The sequence below is a fragment of the Patella vulgata genome, chromosome 3, assembly GCF_932274485.2.
Source record: "Patella vulgata chromosome 3, xgPatVulg1.2, whole genome shotgun sequence".
NCBI classification, from domain to species: Eukaryota; Metazoa; Mollusca; class Gastropoda; family Patellidae; genus Patella; species Patella vulgata.
This window is the reverse complement of record NC_065881.2, coordinates 63,232,794-63,258,504: the sequence shown is the minus strand read 5'-3', so window position 1 is coordinate 63,258,504 and position 25,711 is coordinate 63,232,794. Positions and strand designations below refer to the sequence as shown.

The 25,711-nt window shown below is 36.6% G+C and overlaps 3 protein-coding genes across 4 annotated transcripts; 2 read left to right on the top strand and 1 right to left on the bottom strand.

Moving 5' to 3' along the window:
* Nucleotides 1-219: 219 nt before the first annotated feature.
* On the top strand, nucleotides 220-4,035 carry LOC126817022 (EKC/KEOPS complex subunit TP53RK). The gene is made up of 2 exons (XM_050543833.1): nucleotides 220-469; nucleotides 2,298-4,035. The coding sequence occupies exons 1-2, from the start codon at nucleotides 286-288 to the stop codon at nucleotides 2,774-2,776; spliced, it is 663 nt and encodes a 220-aa protein (XP_050399790.1). The 5' UTR covers nucleotides 220-285; the 3' UTR covers nucleotides 2,777-4,035.
* A 140-nt stretch (nucleotides 4,036-4,175) lies between these two features.
* Nucleotides 4,176-15,654, bottom strand: LOC126817021 (L-methionine gamma-lyase). 2 transcript variants are annotated; one of them, XM_050543831.1, is made up of 10 exons: nucleotides 15,584-15,654; nucleotides 14,177-14,360; nucleotides 12,799-12,957; nucleotides 10,988-11,125; nucleotides 10,096-10,265; nucleotides 9,025-9,136; nucleotides 7,412-7,525; nucleotides 6,774-6,908; nucleotides 5,980-6,125; nucleotides 4,176-5,261 (listed from the first exon to the last, which is right to left on the bottom strand). In XM_050543831.1, the coding sequence occupies exons 1-10, from the start codon at nucleotides 15,586-15,588 to the stop codon at nucleotides 5,192-5,194; spliced, it is 1,233 nt and encodes a 410-aa protein (XP_050399788.1). In that variant the 5' UTR covers nucleotides 15,589-15,654; the 3' UTR covers nucleotides 4,176-5,191. The 2 variants fall into 2 exon arrangements, with proteins under 2 accessions (XP_050399788.1, XP_050399789.1); XM_050543832.1 differs by lacking the exons at nucleotides 12,799-12,957; nucleotides 14,177-14,360; nucleotides 15,584-15,654 and adding an exon at nucleotides 12,151-12,266.
* A 6,780-nt stretch (nucleotides 15,655-22,434) lies between these two features.
* LOC126817023 (conodipine-P1) lies at nucleotides 22,435-25,337 on the top strand. The gene is made up of 3 exons (XM_050543834.2): nucleotides 22,435-23,930; nucleotides 24,172-24,347; nucleotides 25,066-25,337. The coding sequence occupies exons 1-3, from the start codon at nucleotides 23,846-23,848 to the stop codon at nucleotides 25,303-25,305; spliced, it is 501 nt and encodes a 166-aa protein (XP_050399791.1). The 5' UTR covers nucleotides 22,435-23,845; the 3' UTR covers nucleotides 25,306-25,337.
* The last annotated feature ends 374 nt before the right edge of the window (nucleotides 25,338-25,711 follow it).

Sequence of the window (25,711 nt, the reverse complement as noted above, 5' to 3'; positions counted from 1 at the left end):
TTTTAACAAAAAAGAACAAGACAGATCGATCCTTTCATTCATAGAGATAAAAAAGGGGGCATTAATTTTGGCTTCATTAAATATGATAAAATGGCTCGAATTTATGGCAAGTTTATGAAAAATAGGTTACTGTCTTAAAAAGAATTTAAGCTTAGTAATATCTTTTGTAAGAATTATAGAATTTTCTACCGTTTAAAAGATTATAATATGATTTGATAACATAAACAAGAGATTAATTTAATAGCCGCCCCTGGCACGTGGTCCTACTACTTTCGATTTTTCAAGATGGAAAGAGTATTGATGAAGCAAGGAGCTGAAGGAAAATTGTATTCGTCGGAGTTTTATGGGAAACCGTGCATTGTAAAGGAACGATTCACAAAGTCATATAGACATCCTGCATTAGATAAATCTCTTACAACACAAAGAATAAAAGCTGAAGCAAGAGCTTTACTGAGATGTCGGATGAGTGGTTAGTATTAAATAATTAATTATAATTAATAATAGTTTAATAGTTAATACGGTAGTTCAAGTAGTTGTATAAAATAATTCGCAACCCTACTGAGTGGTTAGTATTAAATAATTAATTATAATTAATAATAGTTTAATAGTTAATACGGTAGTTCAAGTAGTTGTATAAAATAATTCGCAACCCTACTGCCACTGGCAACTGGCATAGTACTGGCAACTGCGTATCTGGGCCATTGACATTTCATAAAATAAAAAAAAAATGAGCAGACTAGGAAAGATGCATTATGTAAGAGCTGGCCATTCTTGATATAAGTTATCGGTGTTTGAAGTTTTGACAAGACAGGGTTGCCTCCATTGTTACAATATTGCATCAATTGTTCTAATCCATTCAATATCTCAGCCATCCGCTGACCCAGTGAGTAGATTATGGGCTTGTGATGTGAATAAACGACCAAGGCAAATAATAATTTACATAACATTTGAAGCCATAACAAAAACCTGAAATAGGAGATTTATTAAAAACTAAATGTACCTGTCTTGAAAAATTGAACTCATGATAAACTTGTTCATAGGTAATATCATCATTAAAGCGCGTTAATACTGAAGAAAACAGTTTCTAAGGCCCTGTTGGTGTTTATATTCACTGATTATTTACAGATCAGGGTTTTGAAATAAGAATGTTTTGAGTTGAGATTTAAAATGGCCCACAGATGGTAATTGTTTCATTGATTGGGGTAGTCTATTCCATAGAAAAGGACCAGCATAAGAAAACGCACGTTTTCCAAGTTGTAAGTTAATGGCTGGAGAGTTTGGAAGATGTTTTTTCTGAGAACAGAGATTTCTGCTGGTAGTATAGGGTTCTACCAGACGTTTTATATAAGATGGAGCCTGGCCGTTTAACGCTTTGAAGACGAAGAGGAGAAACTTGAACTTAACTCTTTGCTGAATTGGAAGCCAATGGAAAGATTGCAATACAGGGGAGATGTGTTGATGTTTTCTAGTTTTAGTGAGGAGTTGAGCTGCTGAATTTTGAACATGTTGTAGTTTGTTAACCTGATAGTCTGGTAAACCGTATAGTAAACCATTGTGGTAATCTAGTTTAGTTGAGATGAATGCGTGAATGAGTTTTTCTTTATTTTCATATTTGAGATAGTGTTGGATCTTTCCAATTCGATGTATATGATAGAAGGCAGTGGAGCAAATACTTTGTGTGTGATCTTGAAACGATAGATTCGAGTCTAATATAGCACCAATATTTCGAGCTTTATGGGTTCCTGAAATTATTTCTTTATCAAAATTAACTAATGTTTGATCAATTTTTCGAAGTTGTTGTTTGGTTCCAATTACTAGCAGTTCTGTTTTACTTGGATTTAATTTCAAGAAATGTTCTGTCATCCACGCAAGAATTTCTGTGAGACAAAGTTCTATATTTTGTATCATAGAATGTTGAGAGTCTGTGTCAAATTCAATATAAAGTTGGGTGTCGTCTGCAAACAAATGAGTATTTAGCCCATAGCCTTCAGCAATCTTAGTGATAGGCCTTGTGAAGATGATAAAAGGATACATGTGTACAAGTACCCTTGACAGTTGGAATTCAAAATAAGAGTAGGCTGTAGTGCTGCTGTCTGGCAAAAATTTCCTGACTTTAAAACTCATTTCATTCCATACGAGACCAAGACAGTTTATCTTTTACTATGGCTTCAGTAATTGAAGATTTAACTATGTGAACTAGAGACTTTATTTAAATCTGCTCCTGGGACATCATCATTCTTTAATTCCAATCAACTTATTTATTTTTGACTCGATCATTTCACATTTATCTTTTTCAGGTATTGAATGTCCTGCATTGTACATGGTAGATATTGAGAGTAGATGTATTATCATGGAAAGAATACTCGATTCAGTGACAGTTAGAGAATACACAAGAACGTTACAAGAAAAAGATGATGTTAAAAATCTTCTTTCTCTTGCTAAACAAATTGGAGAAGTTCTTGGTAGATTACATTCTAATAACATCATACATGGTGATTTGACAACATCTAATATGTTAATAAAAGGATATGGAGAAAATAGTCGTATTATATTAATTGATTTTGGTCTGAGTTATTTCGATAGTGTGGCTGAAGATAAGGGTGTGGATTTGTATGTTTTAGAGAGAGCTTTCCTTAGTACACATCCCAACACAGAGGCTTTGTTTCAGGTTATTCTTGATACATATAAAGACAATAACAAAACAGGTGCTGAAGATGTGATGAAAAAACTTGAAGAGATTAGAATGCGGGGAAGGAAGAGAACAATGGTTGGATAATGAAAAGGGTGACCATGCATTAAACATTTTTTTTTACATTAAGGTATTAAATATATTTATTAATGCAATCCTATATTTTGTTCAGCAAATAAATTAGTATATCAAACAAAAACCTGCTTTCATAGCAATTTTATTGTTCCCCAACAACTAAAATAAAGTGGGTATGTCTGTCTCATTGGAAAACAATAACTCTGCTTCTAATTGAGCTAGAATGTTCAAATGTTTGTTATAAATGTGTGAATGTCTTGACTGAGATTGACAATGAGCATTTTCTGCTTTGCTAAACAGAAATAAGCAGTTTGACTTGCAGAGACTTAAGAATACAATAATTCTGCTTCTATTCGATAAGTCTGGTTCTACTTGAGGGGGCATGAGGGAAACTTGGTATATATACATAAAAAACACAACACAGTTTCATAGTATTTGATAAACAATTTGATTGCTAGATGCTTTATAAAAAGATAAATTTGCAAGTAATTGATGTGTCATCTATTTATTTAGGGACTGATTCGGGGGACATCTTGTTATGAACACTGGCTTTATGTCAAATAAATATTTAATTGATTTATATTTAGCAATTGAAATGCAATGCAAGTCATTAATAGGCCTGCAACAAGTGACTTGTCTAGATCATCTATGAAAATCATGGAGTCTCGCCCTGTATTGTTATTAAATAAACTGTCAGGCCTCCAGCCAAAGCCACGCAACACTTGTTCAATGCTTATTATATAGTTTTATCAGGTTATGAATGGCAGGAAAACTGTAAAGTCTGTACTTGATATATTTCAACAAATCAAAATACTAAGATTAATTAATCAATTAGTATCAAGCTAGAAAAATTAAGCAAAGATATGTATGGTTAGTAGATACTAGATGGTATATATTTATCTTGGATAGATTTTAAAGAGTTCATTATTTATGCAATTATTGAATATACATATTTCATATCTAAGCCAAGCCTCATAAAACAACACTGTTAGCATACTAATATTTATTTATAATAATGAAGTACACGTACAGCTATTAATTATTTAAAGGAAATATAGTTATAAATAGTCCAACATTTGGGTATTAATCTTTCCTTCTATGATTTTCTTTGCAATATCTACAACTCCAGCAGCCAATGGTTCTTTGACATGCCACCATAATTGTGTACATGTACATTGGCAGATCTCAAATTTTTGTCCTGTCTGAAGAACTATTCACTTTCCTTATCTGGTCTACTGGATCAACTCCTTAAAGGTGGGAACTGGTCTTGCAGAATCCCAGGTACATTCTAACAGAGAATCCTAACTGCCCCATTATCTATAAATATCATATTATATTGTCTTAAAACTGTAAAAAGATCTATAGACAAGGTTCAAAAATTTGTATTTTGAATTAAATTTGACAGGCAACACTCATTTTGTATATCTTTATTTTACTATGTCTCATTTTACATCAAAATAATTATGTGTTTTTGAAATTTTTTAAAATTAGTACTTTATTAAAGTTTCTCTAGTTTTAGCCATAACAAATGTATTTGTAAAGCTTCACACAGTAAATAGATTATGTTACAGTACTCAAGTACATGTTGAGTGTGAAATAACTATAAAACATATATATTTAGTGTATGTTAAACAATGGTTGTTCATGGGAAATTAGTTTAAGCAAGATAATTGATGCTGATCAATAATATATGTTGAGTGGTTTGACATTAGAAAGTAGCCTTTGTTTAATGGACTGAAGCTGATTATACATGTGCAGACGTGTGCTCATAGCCCAACATCTGTGCCTAATTTAAGTACCTTTTCAGTCCTAATATACATTTGAAAAAATTATATAAATATAAAATGCGTATGACGATATACATGGTTTTGGGTTTACTTTTAGCATGTAAATATACAGAGACACAATAAAAATGCATCACTTCTATGGATGGGTGCTGTATAAAATGTGGTTTTAAAAAGCTATGGTCAGTACAGTTTTGTGACACCTGAACACTTAAATCAAGTTCTGTTACCTAAAGGTTTGAATGCCATCAAACTACATGTACCATCATAAGACTGGCCAATAGTTGCCAGCAGACATGGTCAACTAAAGATCTGACAAAGCCTGGACAGAAATGTATACTACTGTGAGGAGTCCACACGGCGCCGATTGCTGACACTGTTTGTTGGTGACAGCACTGTGCCAGACAGCCTTACATTGTACCAATTTTGACTCCATATTGTTACTGACTTTTGATGGTTACTCCCTGTGCCTACATTTCACTGCAAAGTAAAGTTGTTATGTCCTCCGTGGGCTATTGTTCTTGTGTCTGTAAATGTCCAAAAATCACATTTGAGCTGCATTATGTCTCGCCAGCATTTCCAGTCAAATTAGTGGCACGTTTTCATTACATCTCAGTATATATTACATGGAAATTTAATTATATTACACAGTTATTTTTTCTAAGGCTTGGTTAAAATCTTGGATAATATCATCAGCATCTTCTAAACCAATACTACAAAAAAAATAAGATCAAGCATTTGTTTATATACAAAGGTAAAACATAAATTGTAAATTTTCCAAATAAGTACTAGTAATATTCAAATGTTACCATTTCAAAAGGTTGTCATTATAATTTGCTGAAAAGGCTCACAGTATATTGTGCCTGGGTCTGTTAATAGTCTCATAACACTATCTTCTCCATGAAATGGCAACAGGGTAGTAGAGTAGTGTTATCATTTCTCAAAATGCAGTGTTGGGAAGACGTGTTCTACTTGAACCATCTGTCTATATCCTTCATGTGAACGATTCTCTGTTTTATATCCTTACCAGAGTACAGTCTAAATGGAACTCTTCATGTAGCCACCTAGTCTGATGAGATCTAAACTGAATTCTCCCTCCCATACAAAATAAGTTTTATAAAAACGTAGTTCCAGAGTTCATAAATAAAGAGATAATGTGGGCATTTTCAGTGTGCTACAGAACATTAGTACATAAGTTATTATTACCAAGTTTTCTCTTGCTGACACCTTTTGAATCTACAGGATATATTAGGCCTGTTAATTATTAATGCATTTATCATTCAAAAAATCTCAAATATATATTGTTATGCATGTAATGTTCATGCTTATTTTTATATACTAATATTATAAAAGATGCAAATAAATTGTTTATAAAATATAGTATGAGATAGTTTTCATTATTAGCCCAAGAGATGTGGAAATGTGGTTTACCTTAACCTTAATGCATTAGGGAGAATATTAGATTCCCTTTGTTCTTCTTCAGTAAATAGGTAACGACCATGTGTCATTAAGTAAGGTTGTTCTATTATACTTTCCACTCCACCAAGAGAAACAGCCAATTGAATCAACTTCAGCGACTGAAAAAATAGTGCCAAAAATATTCAGTCATAGAAGAAGGGCTTTAAAATAAAATTGCTTTACTTGGTAGCAATGACTAATGTTCCAAACTATAACTACTCCACAAGTAACATTAGTAGACAGAACCATATATAAGCTGCTGAAAAATCTTTGACCTACACCAAAATACATGGAGAGATTTCTTCAATACCCTTCATACAACCATTGAATATTCATCTAAACATGCACAGAGTTATCATTGATATCCTAAACAGAATGGAACAGAAAAAGAAATATACTGTTAGTTATCAAGGCATATTGTCTAGGGTTTGTTCCCCTCAATTTTTGGGCAGGGTTTCACCATATCAGTGGTGCAAGAAACATAGGTCCTGTGTAACTCCATTTCATTTCATATTGGGACAAAAAGTAAGATTGTCCCTTAAACAAGTTCAAGAAGTGTACATCCAACCTATACCGCAAACAAAATCACAGTGAGAAATCTTTAAAACGTATCTATAAAAAGACATTTGGACATACACTGTCTTTACAGAAGTCTTTAATTTCTACGAGAAACATTTATAACGGATCAGTGTATGCCGAATGAATAATCACAGGAAGGAGTTTCATTTTAAGTTGTGGTAAGATTGAGTAACAAACTGGTTAATTACCTCTGCAACTGTTTTGGCCTCTTGTTCACCACCCTTTACATCACACCTGATCATTCCACCAAATGATTTCATCTGTTTCTTAGCTATTTCATGATGTGGATGTGATGGTAGACCAGGGTAAAAAACAGACTCAACCTTTAAGAATTTCATTTTAAAGATAGCTTGACAAGCTAGATAACATATATCCACCAGCAACTTCATCATATATTTCCTTAATCACCTGTCTCCAATATTCTTTACACTTTTGATTTATCTAAATTGCAATTTATGTCTACAGGCTAAACTTTATGTACCTGTATTTGGACTATTGGAGTCAAAACTTTTATGTAAATTCCCATATAAACCAAGATTGTTAACTCATTGTTACATTAATTTTGTGTTGTAATTTATATTGATTAATTGTAGAAATATTAACAGCCAACAAGATTCAACTTTATATTCAATATCCAAGTAACTATTTAATAATTATACATGAAGTGCACTTGTATAATATTTCACAAAGTTAACCAAAATGTCTGGGGCTTTCCCTAATTCAGACCCCCTAAGTAAAGATGAAACATTATTTATTTGGTTGAATACTCTTTCTACTGCAATAGCCACATTTTTAAATACCAAAGAAATGTGATCGACCAGTATACCTTGGGATGTTTCTCTAAATATTCTGCAATTTTCATAGCATTCAAACTGTGTCTCTCCATCCTTACTGGTAAAGTTTTAACTCCTCTGAGAAGTAAACTGGCATCATGTGGAGACTGGAATGAGAAAATACAATGTAGATATACATTAAATTTCTTATTTCAATTAATAGTTTGAAAGATAGAGTGCCAGGAAGAAGAAAATATGTCCATCAGCCATTGTTTAAAGATAGTTTGCCAGACAAGAGACAACAACACATATGCCCATAGCAGCTAAGTCATACAAACAGTCCATGAAGGTTTTGTCGCTTGGATGAGACCTTGAGCCTCCGGGCATCCACATGGTTGTTAGGTTGATCAAGGACGATTACTCCTTAAATGATTATAAAAAATACATTGAAACTCATTGTTTGATAACTTTATCTCCTTGATGTACAGGAAGGTAACAAAACTTATGTCCCCATTTCAATCTGGGAGCAGGGGTTGGATGGCCGAATTTTTAGTAAGTGCGCAATGTATCATAAAGCCTGTCATTGAGTCAATTGGCGTGGTTTCGAATCCCTGGTTGTACGTGACAAGGAGTAGGGTTGCCTGTCCAACCTCGTGGGTTTTCTCCGGGTCCTCCGGTTTCCTCCCACTGCTAAAGACCCCTATGCGCAAGTGAATTTTTGAAATAAAATTAAACCATGTTAGTCCCAAAATGACCTAGTTTGTGTCGAGTGGACATTAAACCCCATTTCTCTCTCTCTCTTTCAATCTGGGAGTATCAAAAAATCTTAAAACTTAAGAATTTAAAAAAAAAAAAAAAAAAAAAAAAAAATTAAAAAGGGAACAGACCACCAGCAAAAAGACTGTAAAATAGAAATATTTTGAGTGTTCTATAAGTTACTGTGTTAAAGGAGCTAAATCGCTAACATTTGGGACCTAGAAATTGACAAAAGTGGGTCGCAACGCATATAATACTGTAATATGAATGTATATAAACTGATTTACATTCAATGGTTTCCGTTTTTACTCCAATTTCAAATCAGTTATGTTCGGCGAAATAAGCCAGCAGTCTCAATCGAGTGCAAATTTCTAGCGTCTGGTTATTCCAGTCTACATACGCTGTTTGATTTGGTGCAATGTGTCTAACCTCGTCCCTCAAGTCTCTTGTTACAATTGGGGCTGAAGCGCATTATGGTACAATGTTTATTTTGTCTTACATATTGGATATCAAAAGCCCATCTTTTTCCGGTAAGATCACAACAAAAATGTTGATTTAATTTGACAAATAAATCGTGTTTTCAATGTTGAAGATTTTGGATGATATTGAGTTAGAGACTTAGCTACTTTAAGTCATATTCCGACTTTATAAAACAAACTGTGAAACTGAGTGAGATGTGAATGGAATGGGGTTTAAAATCTTCGGTCAAATTGAGTCATACGATAATTTTCATATCTATGGCTACGTGTGCAATGAGAGAGTGGAATTTCCAAAATTTTTACATTGCACACCAATGTGTACATAGTTTTCCGTATCATTCAATCAACTAGGCATACATTCTTCTCATCCCATACCAGGATTCAATGCCAGAACAAACTAATGAAACATATGAGCTATTAAAATTTATTACCAAAATTCCTCCTAAATTTGTCTGCCATTTCTTGAGCTTTTTCCATTGTTCTACAGTTCTTGTGGTGACACATCCAGCAATTAAATCACTATGTCCACCAATGTACTTGGTACTTCAAGATGGAAAAAAAGAAAGTGAAATAATTTCAAATGTGTTACTTCATAAAACGACACAGTGGTTCAGTGGCTCATAAACCAGGAGATCCCGGGTTTAATCTTAGTGTTGACCAAGAAAGGTCCTCAGTTTTTCCATCCTGGTTTCCCATATAATTGGTACAGGATTTTTTTTTTAAAACAATATTTTTATTCATAGCATGCACGTAAAAGACCCCTTGACAGTTGGAATTCGATGAATATATAAGTTAGCAAAATTTTCATCATACCACTCTACCCAGAGGCGTAGCCGTGAAATATATATTGGGGGGTCCGCAAATGAAATTATATAAAATGTTGACAATCTGTGACGCCGGAGGCATCAGGCTGCGCAGCAGCCGATGTAGCACGATCGGGAGAGTGTGTGTGTGTGTGGGGGGAGGGGGGGCACCCCCATAAACACTGTTTTGACATATTTTATGAGGTTAAACTAAAACATCACACCAATGCATTGCTTATCATGTTTAAGTCAGGGGGTGCCGTATGCATATTGGGATATGTACAGGTTTTAAACAGATAGAATCTTAACTAATCCTAATAATTGTTGTAAATAAATAGGAGTTAGGGCCCCACTCCCCCATGTGTGATGCCCATGACTCTACCTGGTGTATACCTGTCTTTATTGACTTTGTTGGTCTCAAGTGAGCTTCAAAATATTAATAGTCTTTATTTAACAGTTAGTAGGACTTGTCTGTGATATCACCTAAGGTGGAAGCGAATGTAAACCCCCTACTACCTACCTACCAGTTAGTAGGCTTTATAGCACGGAATGAATAGATGTCTTGGCAGAAAAAAAGACACTATTGGACCATTTTAGGTGTAAAATACACTAATCTATACTATCCTGAAGCCATACTGGACTAAAGGTTATCAATCCGTCTCCAAATGCCATGTTTTATAAAAGTCAAAATGAACTTACCAACTATGAACTGAAAGATCAACGCCATGCTTAATTGGTTGTTGAAGGTAACAACTTCCAAACGTTGAATCTACCATGGTCAGAATTCCAAGTTTTTGTCCCAGTTTACCAAATTCTTCTAAATTCAGAATCGTCATACTTGGATTACATGGTGTTTCTCCAATAAACATCTATACAACAAAAAATGACAACTTTAGAGGATGTTACACATGTCACGCCTCCCAATTTGGTCAAAAGTTTCAGAATTTTAGGCTAAAAATACATAATATCGAGTACATTTATCTTTCATGGATTCAAGATATAAATTCCCACTGATTAATTTCAATGTTGATTCCGGTTTCGATCTCCACTTGTCAAAGAATTATTTTTAATTAATAACTATGCAATAAACTTGTGCATTAACTTTGGTGTTCAGATCCCATGAACTTCTGTACTCTTCTATATTGGTACACTGGGCTGTGTATTGTGGTGAACTATTGGAAAGCTTATATGTGAATGATTAGGAATTTATACATTTGGAATACGCTTGCATGAGTAAGAAAGAACTCCTTCTGGCAGAACATCATGCTGATATAAACTGTGGTGTAACAATATGAAAAAATAATTAGATGGCTCCTACCCTTTTAAAGAGTGTATCATTCTACACATTAGTAGCGAGTTCATGAACTGTTTTAATTATTGAATAATGATATTAGGCAATTTCACACAAATGCTAACTTTAAATCTTTGATTAGAATTTTTCAACAGAAACTGAGTGCCTGTTCAATTATCAGGTTGAATACTGATATATAAAGTAAACCAAATTCTACAAGTGAGTTGACTGGGGGAGGTTGGAGACGGCTACTCTAGATCTGTTATAGCATTAAATCTTCAGATTGTAGCCAATACAGACCTTTGTGTTTGGTTTAACATTTTTTTGGTATTCCTCTACGTTGCATCCTGCTGGAATGGCTGTTAGTTCAATCCCATACTTTTCTTTAAAGTCATATAATAAAGTCACTGTATTACTGTACATTGGATTCTGATAGATCTAAATTAAAGAATGTTTTAATGGTAATTAAAATATATACATGTTGATATTTATAACATATTAAATTACAACAAAAGTTGTTAGGTTTTTTATCTAAATAAATAAACAAGCAGGCATTGTAATTGTGACTGACAAGACATTTACTATATCAAAATTATTTACAAGACTGAGACAAAATAACTCCTAGCTGTTAAGTACATTACATGGGTGGCAATTGTTACCTACTACTGCAGCATTTGCAAACAAAATTTTCTATAGCTGTGTTAGTAAAGCTTCAGTGAATCGAAAACAAATATTGCATTGCTCTATTGGACACATCTTGTAAATCTTTCTCTGTAAATTAAGACCTTATTCTCCTCATTTGTTTGTACTGACATATTGTATTATTGGACGTGTTGATGTAGTAAATCTTGTCTTACAATTATTCTATCAACCCCAGTTCCAAACGAGAGAGAGAGAAAAATGGGGTTTAAGGTCCACTCGACACAAACTAGGTCATTTCGGGACTGACATATGGTTTAATTTTATTTACATAATTCACTTGCACGTAGGGGTCTTTAGCAGTGGGAGGAAACCGGAGGACCCTGAGAAAACCCACGAGGTTGGACAGGCGACCCTACTCCTTGTCACGTACAACCGGGGATTCGAAACCACGCCAGTCGACTCAATGGCAGACTGTATGATACAGCGCGCGCACGCTAACCATTCAGCCATCCAACCCCCCAGTTCCAAACTATCGCTCGGTTAACACCTGATACCACATCTCATTTGATGAGTTTACATTGTTATACATTATTATTAGAGTATAACCTACTCATTGACGATCATGGAGAGGGCAACAGTGGCAAATGTCTAGGGCCCAGGGATTGGGTGATAAAAAAAATAATATATATTTCTCGAAGTATATTCCTGAAGAAACAAATTCTGCACTATTCGGAAATATGATTTGCAATAACTTTATTCAGATTACTAATCTAGATCAACACTAACTGCTTAGAATTAAGTATATGACTATTATAACTCACTTTTTTTTTAGGAGGGAGGACCCTCAGGCCCCTCAACCCCCAGGGGTCACCCTGTTAGGGTGTCATCTTGTCACTAATGACGGGCAGCTATGCTGCCTCTGAGGAAATTATCCTATTAACTGGCAGGTGTCATGATGTGTCAAGGGGGGTAACTCTTGCCATGATGAGGAATTAATGTATATGATTTCCTTGTTTATTTCGATTTAATCTGCTTCTGTAAGTTCTGTTAAATTTCTACCAAAGTTTCAAATTAATCTGAGCTAAAATTTTACAAATGAAATTAACAACTATCTTTGATTATTATTTATGTCTAGATCAACTGGCAGTTATTTTGAATACATGTTTGTGGGAGCTGGATATAAATTAATTTCATAATTCCCTCTTATCAGATATTGTTTGCCATGAGCCCAATAGAATAAGTATTATCAAGAATTTTGTGGTATGGTACATCCAACAAATTATCATATTGTTATATAAGATTATTGAGTGTTTTCATTGATATTACAATCCATACAATAAAACCTAAAACTGATGTCCCAGTGAAGCTACTACTAATGCTGTTTATTAGAAACATGGCGCTTTGGTAATATGTATATTATAGAATTTCCTATTTCATACAATATGATGAATCAAAACATAAATACATACTACGTGATCACCAGAGTTCAAGTGGCAAATGAATACAGTTGAGATAGCCGCCATTCCACTGCCAAATACCAAACTTCCTGCCCCTTCTTCTAAAGCATTAATTGCACATTCTACAGCTTCAGTTGTAAAATTACCAAGTCGTGAATAGATCTGGCCTCCCTGCATTTTAAGATAAAGGGAAAATCAAAAAGAAAATATCTAAATAGCATGTTCAGCTCATTAAATATTGCCACACTTTATAGCAATTATAGGTGATGGTTGTCACTGGTCAACTAGCTTCTCTGGTCGACTAATTAAAATAGTTGATACAACCTCCAGTCAGGGGCGGACTGGATAGCTCTGGGCCCTGTGACCAACTCCTTTCCCTGTGTCCCCAAATCTGTGAGCATGAATCATACCATCATCATTCAGTGTTTCGCGACCTTCAGAAGGACAAACTCTGTCAATGTTTAGGCCTCAGAATTAGAATATTTATACCCCTCCCGCTAAACCACTTTCCAAACCTCTTATCGACCACCCCTTTCCCAAAAACCTTTTTAATGTCATAGAGGCTACAGCTATTAACAGATTACTCTTGGTGTTAAGCATTGATCTCATGAGAGGAGGAGCCCTATCGATATTCGGCTTTCTGTGACATTCTGTTCCAGACTTCCCTCCTCTTTGCAGAAAACTTGGAACAGAACATGAAACAACATGCACATTGTCATGATTGTTGATATCAGTTGCCCAAAATTTGACCCAACCCTTTCGACTTTTTATTTTAATGACGAGAGATTTTTTTGGACTTACATGTTCCAAGGTTATCACAAATATGCAAAAGGCCATAATAATGTAATAATGTTACATTAAGTATAAAAAAACCAAGATGTTTTCTTTGACCTTCATAGATATATATATTTTTGTAATAATCCCTAACTGGAGAGTTTGGGCTTAATAACAATGTGTAACTAATATTTAATAGATGATACCATATCTGAATACAGTGGGTATAATTCCAGATCACATAAAATGCAGGAGCCATAGAATTCGGAACGGATTCACGGGAATTATTCTGTAGTCTGACACTCCCACTTATCGAAAGTTTACACAGGAATTATAGATCTCCTTTAATTAAATACCATCTCACTTTGGAGGCCCTCCTGCTTGTGGTGACCCCTGGGCCATGGCCCTAAAGCCCATACCTAAATCCGCCTCTGCTCTCGTCCGGCGTTGATGCTTGACATACAGAAAGCATTTTCATCCATGCACACTTCATAGACCGTAAAATAACGAGTCGGGTCTGTTAGGGTTAAAATGAAAGAATTGTTTTACAGTGCTATCATAAATATGTCTCACAATTTACAATTATGTTTTACAGAATCCAGCAGGAGCGACCCACCTCTGTTATGACATCAAGAAAATCGTCAATTTTTTCAATACGATACGTTGAGGCATGACATATTGGAGGAACTAATGGGGTCGTCTCTTTTCCAATGTGTTTCCGGGGTCTAGCCGAAACAGCTCTCGTATCCAAACTAAGATTTTTCAGATCACGTTCTGGAACTGGTGGAAAGCCTCTGTCTCTGTAATAAAGCAGAACTGTAGGTAAATTTAAGATATATTATAAATCGTAAAAAATAAATGGAGCTATGCCTCTTTGATTAGTAATGGGACAACCTCTATACGATTATATTTTTTTGGAATGATTAAACCGGTTTGCTTACCGTACTAATTTTAGGGGTTATTTGGGGTTTCTATATGGCGACACAGGAACACACAATCGATTATATCTCAACATTGACATCATCTTTGTAGGTAACGCAAACTGTTGACAGAAAGTCGATTGTAACCGACAAAAACAAAGCTGAAATTTGCATTACGTTTTATGGTTCAGAATGAAATGAAATGAGGTTTAACGTCCTATTTTCCTGCCCCACCCAGGTTAATTACTCTTGTTTCTTATTATTACCATCCGAACGACTAAGGGGAAAGCACGCCGGAAAATCACGATAGGTATCCGACATTTCACCATAGTTTCACATGAGAATGGCCTCTGAGTGAAAATTGAAACACTTAGCATTTTTAAGTTAAAGAAGTTACCTCTGTCATATTTTTCCAGCTGAAAACATGGTGAAAAATAAAAGTACAAAAATTTTACTCGGGCACAAATTCAGTCAAACAATACAAACAAAGCATACATAGGCTATATAAAACAAAATAAATCTAAAAAAAATAAAAAAAAACAACAAATGCACCTATAAAATAGAAACGGATTATAAATTTATATACGGAAGGTGATTAATTAGCCCACGATAAATTAATGAGATTGGAATGAAATCCTTAAATGTCGACATTTGGCAGACGTCTGTTCGTCGTTAGCGCGTGAGGTGATAGGCTACAGCACGTGCTAAGTGAAGGGGGCGCTATAGATGAGTCCCATGGCGCTCTCGTCATGCTTTTAGAAATTGTGCGCCCCCTCTCAAATGCGATTTTCAACAGTACTGAAACATTCTGATCTTCATTACTTCATAACCATTAAGCTCAATAGTTTCAAAAAATATACCATCGCACCTAGATATAGCATGTTCCACATAGCCCAAAATTTATCGCCCCCTTACCCTTCCCAGAACTACTGAAAGTTCAATTGGTTATTTCAACACCGGTCTTTATCCACAGACGTAAACTATTATCCCATGTAGAAATATATACATATACAAATGAGAACGTCATCAAATTTGATCAATATTATTTAATGCATATAAACTTATAATTGAAAGAAAGTAATCATATAATTTCAAAAACTTACGACATCTTTTTATTATGCCTCAGTGATAATATGCTGACAGCAAATGACTTGATAGGGAATCAGAAATTTAGATATACACTGTTAAAAATAAGTGCAATTAAAAACTATAAATGGCGTAAACGTTACACCACAGCTTATGATTTTAAAACATTTACACTCGAGTTACACCAAACCAACACTTGACCACTGATTATTTCAAACAGTAAACGTTTTTTTACTTGGAAAAACACCGTTTTATTGCTTTAACACCATTTTGTGTCTAATAGTTAATAATAAAATCTTATTTTACATCACTTTGAATTTTACTGGAATTTAAACCTGTATTTAGGTATAATATTTAATTTAAATTCATGGGTGTAAACTATTTAAACATTTATTTAAGTCAACGTTCCACTATTTTCAGTGTATAACTCACCGCAATGTATTGTGAAAATTTATATATATGCAACATGGCGAATTAGAAATGACATATTGTTTTTCACTGTGTAGGCCAATTGCTAAGTGGGTCATTTTGAAGACTATCCCAGTGAAGGAAATCCTATTTTAAGTAAACTATTATATAAGACGTAATGATAAAAGTTTATAGAGGTATGGTGTATCAAGGTCAACAGAGATACAGACTTGAGATAAGTATAACAATTTAACCTGGGAGTCCGGCCCGTAACTAGCGGGCGCAGAGGGGGGGGGGGCTGCCAAAAGTTTCGCCCTCACTGTGAAAAAGTTGTCGACCATAAATATACATTGTCCGTCAATTTTACAGTACCCCTGAGAACACTTGCCCCCTCGTTGCTCTAAGCTAGTTACGGCCCTGCTGGGAGTATACAGAAAGAGAGTTGGCGTTCGTATTGTAGTGTATTGTTGTTCTTGTTTTCTTATATTAGTTTTACTCTCTCAAACAGGCTAGTCTGTAGTTGGAACACACATTTTATAACTGTAATTTTATTTTCCCCCAATTTCTTTTTTATCTTTTTGCACCCTTCAACCACGCCCGACTTTACTAACAATAATGAATGTCAGATTCTTTAAGAAACATTCATTTTGGATAGCCTCCGTCAACTGTTACACTTTTGGGTTTTTATAGTAGGTCATAATGATATTCCCTTTCGTTCTGATATTAATCTCGAGTACTGTTTTTATATTCTAGTCATGATTGACACATTTGAATTTTGCTAACTAATTATAAGAATTAAAGTATGCTCCTTCACAGAGCGATATCACAGAGAAGTATTTCCGAGGAAACTGCCTAGTTTAAAAACCAGTCAGGGACTGGACGAATGCCCCCACCAGCACAATCGGGCTGACAAGAAAGAACCAAGCTTCTAAGCAAAGGTGTAGGCTCTAACGCTGTGCCAAAATTTCACTTTTATGCGGTGTTTGATTTATTGTGGAACCAAAAGATTTTTAACGCAGAAAACGTTGCGCAATCAAACAAGACTGTACAGGGATTAACTTAGATTTGTCAGACATCGAATGTACACCCACCAACTGTTCGGTAAAGGTCCGCATATAAAAGTTATAGTATGTTATTTCTGACTTGTTGAGCACAACACGGACATAGCAACTCCGTCACACATTGAGAGAGAGAGAGAGAGAGAGAGAGAGAGAGAGGGAGGGAAAAAAATGGGGTTTAACGTCCACTCGACACAAACTAGGTTATTGCGCGGACCGGGGGACCTGGAGAAAACCCACGAGGTTGTACAGGCGACCCAACTCCTTGTCACGTACAGCCGAGGAATCGAAATCAATGACTCAATGACAGACCTCATTACACGCTTTAGTAGGATATATATATATATATATATCATATGATATAATATATATATCAAGTACATAAGATTATTTACCGCGTTGTCATATATATTTCACTATTTCTAATGGGGGTAATTTATATTATGTTGACCCACATTTTAACTCTTAGTCAGATAATAAATTATTTACAATTTAGTTAAGTCATCTTAAATATGTTGACCCACATTTTAACTCTTGGTCAGATAATAAATTATTTACAATTTAGTTAAATATTTTTTAAGATACTTATAGGGGCCAGATTCTTTTTTATTTTATGTACTTGTGTGAAGCAGTCCATAGTGTCATATCGTTCAACCTGGATAGTGTCACATCGTGACCAGGATTTCGACCCTGGAGGAAATTGCTAGAAGAAGCTTCCACCTACTATGGTGACACTTTTCCTGTGTCACAGCTTCCCTTCGTCTCGAACTTCACGTTGTGTACTTTTAAATAGATCAATTAACTCTGGAACAATATGTGTTTATAACTATGTTTATATATCTTTATAACATCCAACTACACACACAGTATGGCATTAAATATAAACTAAATATAATTTTCCTAGCGTGTGTTCTGTGGCGAGCGTTACACTCTTCTTTCTAAATCTACCTGCAGATGTCTATCCCGACCTCTAAGCCGAGGCGGCTAAAGGTATGCCTTTTTAGGAACACTATATGATGTCTCTATCCCGGTCTCTAAGAACTCCGCAAGATGTATGAAGCAAATTTAATCGCGTTCTTTAATTTATATAAAACGTTTAGATACTTCAGTTATTAGGGCGGGCCATTACCATCTTTGGGTAACCAGGTTATGACGCCAGTGACCGATTTTAATCTGCAAGGTACCTGATTAGCCGAAATCTAGTTGTGGACACGTCCTTCTAAGAACCCAGCATGATATATGAAGCAAATTTAATCGCGTCCTTTAATTTATATAAAACGTTTAGATACTTCAGCTATTAGGGCGGGTCATTGCCATATTTGGCTTACTATGACGCCATTGACCGATTGTGATCTGCAAGGTACCCATATAATTAGCCGAAATCTAGTTGTTACCCATTTGTAGTTAACGACTGCAATACATTAAACATAGCACCATTTAGAGAAGTAAAATAATTTCTGTAAACATGTAGTATTACACTTGCTTTGCAGATGAAGTAAATTTGATTGAAATAAAAAAAAAAACAACCCAAAAAACACTATTTCGCGCGCTGTTGGATTGGCCATTACACTACAGGCGTGTAAGTTAAACACACAAACTATGCTTTGATATAGCATCGTACAGTGCAGTTTAATCAAACGAAACGTGTAGTGCACGGGACTGTAATAATCTTAGAGTCTTTGAAATATAATTAGTCACTAAAAGTGACGGCTCCTCTGTAGCACCATAAACGTTATCAACTATTATAATCTCAATGCTATACCTAGATAGAATTATGTAATAGCTTTAAACGATCAATCGATTTTGTGCATTTAGGCCAGGTGTTGGGGGCGGGGGGGGGGGGGGCTGTTTGGCATGGACATAAGATTTGTGTTAATTAGGTGACATTTAAATAAACTGGGTCAGTGTTAGCTAAATGTTGCTATTCTTTTGCCTTATATCATCATTCCGGATTACAATCTTCACGCGTTCTATACAAAACACACAAAATGTAGGATCTCATGCCATTACTTGAAATAAGTCATCAAATTATATAGAAGCGGAACAAGTAGAAGCCACTTCCAAATTGCTCCCAGTAACACTACTATTTTGAAGCCTTGATCTAGCTTGTAAGCTTATCAACTGTCGAAAATAGGGATTAGAATTACAGGCGTAATATATTACGTCAAAAATACTCTTAGGACTACTTCTTAACACTTATTGGAAGGGCGGGGGTCAACTAAGATGCCACTTCCAGTGGTTTTCCATCTCTGTGACAAGGAAATAAAATTGACCTTACTGATTGGTGGCATGGATGGAGATCCTCTCCTTGAGACAGGTCGTAATAGCATGATCGCTGGAGTAATTATGTCCTACTTTTGTGATCCATCCGACTAGAAGACGGGCATATTTCAAATTCGAACGGTGAAAGGTTCTTTTACGCACACACCAATGTACGACTAGAACGACTAGGTCCTAATCCTGCACCACGAGCAAGGGGAAAATCCTGAAGAACGGTCTCGGCTAACAAGCGGGTAGTACCCGGGACCTTCAGGTCAGCAAGCCTGTGCCCCCCCCCCCCAAGGTCCTGTGTACACATTGGCGTGTACGTAAAAAAAAAAACAACTTTGACGGGGTAGAACCCTGAGCCACGGCGGTTTCCTTAGCGGCAAAACAACTTACCTGGTATTGGGATGATAAACCGATATTTCCATCCTCAGAGCAAGGTGAGGCAGAAAAGTAGGCTGTGAAACGCCATTTCGTTTTTGGGTTCAGTTCTCGACATTATTTGCAAATGATTTGTTCTCACTCGCAACACGACGGCAGTGGTCTCAGACCTGGATCGGTCAGCCACGTCTGTGGGATAATAATGAGTACGTTCGCTGGGTAAATGAAAACCGTTCCATAACCGCTATGCTTTTCATGGCAAGTATTGTAAACACTTCGAGTTGCTGATTCTGCAAGTGCATTGTGGATATTCAGGGGCGGATCCAGGAATTTTTGCAGGAGGGTGTTTGCCAGGCTCCTGAGACAATGTATCTCCCCCCCCCCCCCCCCCGCATGGTCTCTATCGTCATTTTGGCGTATATACATACACATTGAGCTTTTTAAACAGAGAAATTTAACACCTTGTTTGACGTCAATTTTTATTATGAATTAATACAATAACATTGTGATTCAATTTCATGGATGCAAAGCATTAATTGTGATATCAAATAATGTCTATATCAGTATCTCGTGCTTTGAGTGCTCATCCTGTCCGACGTCTAACGATAAAGGATAAAGCACACGGCCGAGAAACTTTTGTCATAAAAAGTGTTGATTTACAAAAAAAATTATGTAGCTGAGCAGGGGGGGGGTCGACCCCCCCCCCCTCTGGATCCGCCCCTGATATTAAGGAATATCACCAGATTACGGAGGTGTAAATATTCATATAACAAAACCCAAATTCATTCAATTTATTGTAAACCACCAGTCACTTTTAACACTAACAAGGCCTTCTCATGGACAGCGCCGGATTAACCATGGTGGGGGCCTTGGGCATGTGGGGCCCCCAACCTAACCCAGGTGACCAGAACTTCGGCAGTATTATTCCACACATGTGAATGTAACTACATCAAACCTAATTTGAAGTCATAACGCTACGACATAGTAAACGACATGGGTCGATTTTTGACGAATGTCGAACACTGTAAGTACCATACGATAATACGAGAAAACGAACAACCACTGTTTTGGGTTGTCGGTCTTCAACTCTCTAGTATCCTCCACTTCAGAATGGGGTGGCTTTTCCAACTTTATTAAATTACGACACCAACAGACAAGATAGGGATAAGAGACTAATTTATGTTCATTGGAAAGAGTAGCCTATATATGTGTAGTTTCATAGACTACATTACTTGCGATTTTCGCGTTTTGGTTCAACAAAACACATTTAAATTTTGGTCCGGCTAAGATGAGGATTTTTGCGGGGATTGTTAACGTTATGGTCCTTTTATTCGAGGTTTTTTTTTTGTTGGGGGGGGGGGGGCGGTTTGGTTTTATCATGTACTAGCAGGATACCCGGTTTCGCTCGGGGGTCATAAGTTTAAAACCGGAAGTGGTAGACTAACGCCACCTGGCCTATGTTACTCCCCGGTCCGAGCTACCCCTATACCCCAAATTTCAGACTCGGGGCAGACCTAGTGTAGCCGCCAACCCCGAACAGACAGACTTCGCTCGGGGGTCATAACTCCGAAACCGGAAGTGGTAGACTAACGCCACCTGGCCTATGTTACTCCTCGGTCCGAGCTACCCCTATACCCCAAATTTCAGACTCGGGGCAGACCTAGTGTAGCCGCCAACCCCGAACAGACCGGCTTCGCTCGGGGGTCATAACTCCGAAACCGGAAGTGGTAGACTGACGCCTCCTGGCCTATGCTACTCCCCGGTCCGAGCTACCCCTATACCCCAAATTTCAGACTCGGGGCAGATGTAGCCGCCAACCCCGAACAGACAGACTTCGCTCGGGGGTCATAACTCCGAAACCGGAAGTGGTAGACTAACGCCACCTGGCCTATGTTACTCCCCGGTCCGGGTTACCCCTATACCCCAAATTTCAGACTCGGGGCAGACCTAGTGTAGCCGCCAACCCCAAACAGACCGGCGTCGCTCGGGGGTCATAACTCCGAAACCGGAAGTGGTAGACTAACGCCACCTGGCCTATGTTACTCCCCGATCCGAGTTACCCATATACCCCAAATTTCAGACTCGGGGCAGACCTAGTGTAGCCGCCAACCCCGAACAGACAGACAGACAGACAGACAAACGACAGTCTCAAATATATATATAGATTATTAGGTGTTTGATTAGGCGTGTCCCCCGCCGGTAGTGATTCTCATAATCGAGCGAACAAACCGCCGTAGTGATGTGAACGTAAACAATGAGGCTAAGCATGGTTTGTAAACTGTTTTTGATTGGTTCGTAGAATCAAGCTACGATCAAGGGCAGATAATTTGAATACGCGAAAATCCCATGGATGAACGCAGGGTATAGTGGAGTAAAAGGGAATGGGACCACTGCGGAGCGGATACCGAGGATGGTTCAGAGATCACCAATGACATTTTTGACAGATTCTGCGTCAAAACTCGAATATAAATGTATTCAAAGATACCTTGATTCCACCCCCTAGTAGCACAACAAGTTGTAACCAAAATATTGCAGCTAAAGAGGATTTTAATGCCTGTTCTTTGTACACTTTTCTCGCTAAATAAACAAGAAAAAGAAACACGGATACCAGTCGAAAGTACGATACGGCATCGCCGGATTACACCGAATTATCGGGTGTCAACCACAACATGGATTGAAGGTGTCCTAATGTCCAGACGGAGTCGCTCACATCGCTTAATATGGGGGGGGGGGGGCAGTTGGGGTCTGGGCCCCACCGTGACGGGTGGTTAATCCAGCGATGCTAATGAAAGAAAAGAATCTGTTCAGGAAGACTCTTGTGTCCTTAATTATGTTTTGCCTAGTATGTAATGTTCGTTTTAGATGTGTGCTTATGGGAACATATACGGCACTGCGCTATGTACAATTTCTTGTGCTGGTTTTGTAAACTTAAAGGCCCAATACCACTCTTGTTGTAACCGAATAATATGTTCCAATCTTTATTATGGTCAACAAATTGTTCTATTTTACAATATTCCAATTAATTGATGATACAAATTTCATCTTAACACACCTAATTTAAAAAAAAAAATTGGAAAAATTCAACTAAATGATTTGAAAAATGAAATGAAATGAAATGGAGTTTAACGTCCTACTGTTCTGCTCCTAACCTGGGCTAATGAAGACGGGCATACGCCATACAGTGTGCTATGAGGGAAATTTTGCCCGGACAGCGGCACTACGGCCTACTCTTATATCGAATTCCAACTGCCAAGGGATCTTTTACGTGCACGCCAATGTGTACACGGGACCTCGCTTATTCATCCCATCCGAACGACTAGACAGCTTTCCTTGTCACCCCCTCCGTCCTGCATCACTGACAAGGGAGAACCACGCCGGAAAATCTGGATGAACTTTCTCGGCCAATGCAGGGATCGAACACCCGACCTCCAGGCTAGCGGAAAAGCCAGGCGTAAAGCTTTTCAAACGTGATTTGGATTTAAAAATATTTTTGAACCCTCTGGACAAGTAAAATTGGATTTAATGGATAATTTACACAACAGGTAGGACACTAACACATCTAGTACTTAGAATAAGCCTATTTTTTTACTTTCTGGAGCTGTCAAGCCAGCAAGAGTGTTATTGTCCCTTTAAAGATACATTATGGGAGATTAGATAACGAGTTGACAGTTCTCACTTTAATAGTTAAAAACTAGATGATGTAAAGGTAATTTGCTGAAAATTTCAGTCAAATTGATCCACTATGAACCGAGAATAAGGCGGTTAAAAGTTCCGCCTAGGCTCGTTCATCATTACTAAAGTCGGTACGACAAAAATCATAGTCTCGATTATCCATTTAATCGTTAAATCGAGAAGGAAAGTTATGCAGCAAATCGGGTTATAATCACACAAATATCGCAGGCTAACGTTGACATCGAGAGTTGATTATGGTCTGGATAAGTTAATTAATGTCTAATTAATAGTTTATATAACATTTCAGGCTTAAAGAAAGACCTACAATAGGCAGATTTAGCTCTAGCGTAATGTAGGCCTATGTTTAACTGAGTCATTTCAAACACCCATGAAAATATTGGACCAAGAAAATAAAAACGTGACTTTCTCGTAATTTTACCACAGAGGCCTAAATGTGTTTTCTGATAATGTTTTGTGGTCCACGTGTCATTTCTCATGAATGGGGGTGTGGTGAAACAGTATTTAAGATATGTTGAGATTTACTGGAATTTTATGTTGTTCGCCAGTTTTATTCAAATAAGTATGTTATTTCATATTTAAATGTCTTTTATAATTTTTGTTAATAGCATCATGGACAAAATGTGTATAAACAAGCTATATTGCACAAGCTAATTGTATTATGTACATATTTATTGTGCAGTAAGCCTTAGTACATTAACGCACACGTAGCTCTTTATTTTAAAATTATATAACTTGCTATTTGCACTAAATATAGGTATTAGTTAAAAGATTCCTTAAAAACATAATGTAACCTTTTTCAGGGATGAAGTGCTTTGTTTTGGGTCTTGGTTTGTTTGTATCACTTGTTGGGCTTGTCTCTTCGCTGAACTGTCACCATTATACAGTAAATGGCTGCAGTATTCCATACAATCTACCCTATTTTTATAAACAAAGTTTCACTCCTTCCTGTGATAAACATGATGTATGTTACGAATGTGTAAGTATATTACACCACATTTACCCCATACTACGTTTCCCTAATTAAGCCAGAACCAAACATCGGGAAAAAAAAGGTTTCGCTTCAAATATTGGAATGCATACTCTTTCTATTCCGATACCAGTTTCTGCTTTACTTTGGCATTTAAACCACGGGGCTGCATGATGACTCTGTTGGTGGACTATGCCGACGAGGTTGTCCTTCTACCAGATAGCCTTCGGCGACCTAAATCCAGATCCAAACCATCGCTCCATTTAGTTATCTATTGACGCAATCTCGGTAAACTTTTCTCTGGGAGCCGAGATTGCTATTGACGTGCACGGGTATTTTACATCAATTTTCAGTAATTATCTCGTCCATTTTGGATTGTTTGCCTGGATTTGTTTACATTAAATTTTTAAAACTTTTATCATAATTTCTAATCAGTTTTGTTCGTCGATATAAGTGAACAAATCAAACTGAATGGCTGTCGTTCGCTCCTGATCAATCCAGTCTACATAGGAAGTACGTTTTGACATTTCACTTACGCACTGACGTTTGGCCTCACCCATCAAAGCGTCTCATTACAAAATGCACTCGACGCAAAATATATTGGATATCAGGAGCCCATATTTTCACAGTAAAATAACATCACTATTGATTTGAATGGACTAATAATAATATTGAGTCAAGAGCTTTACACCCTTTAATATTTTTTATTCCGTTTTTTTTTTCTAAGGGTGTAGCTAAAGGTATTTCAAAGTCAACGTGTGATATAAAGTTGTATAATGATGCCAGAGCTGTGTGTGCCAGCCATGCTATAGGCAGACGTTTTGATGAACGCAGCGTGGAGAGTGAATTCTGTACCCTCATATCAAAAAGTTACTATGAGGCTGTACATTATTTTGGTGCCAGCCACTTCCCAAGTACTTCTCCTAGTTGGTGCAGTGAGCCATGGGTCAACTCGTGTCTACCCTAGGAAACTAAATTTAACCTGCAAATAAATCTTTATGACTCAATAAAATATTTTTTAAGACCATTTCTCGTTGTCATATTCATAGAATAATGGCACTATTCCTGCTGAAGTCTTTTGGATACAAGTCGATTCAGCAGAGACAGTGCACCAGCTAATAGGCTATTACAGTAGTCTATTCTAGACAGTATACAGAATGATTCTATTATAGTTCTGCGGTTAAAATTTGTCTAATAGATCCAGTATTTCTTATTAATAGGTAACACGTTTTGGATAAATAATTAATGTGAGTCTCCATTGATAAATAAAACTGGATCCAATACAGGTCGGAAATGTCTTCTCCAATGATGATAATACTTTGCGAGCTGTTTTGCAAATATGACTGGAACGGCTCTAATACGGTATCAGACAA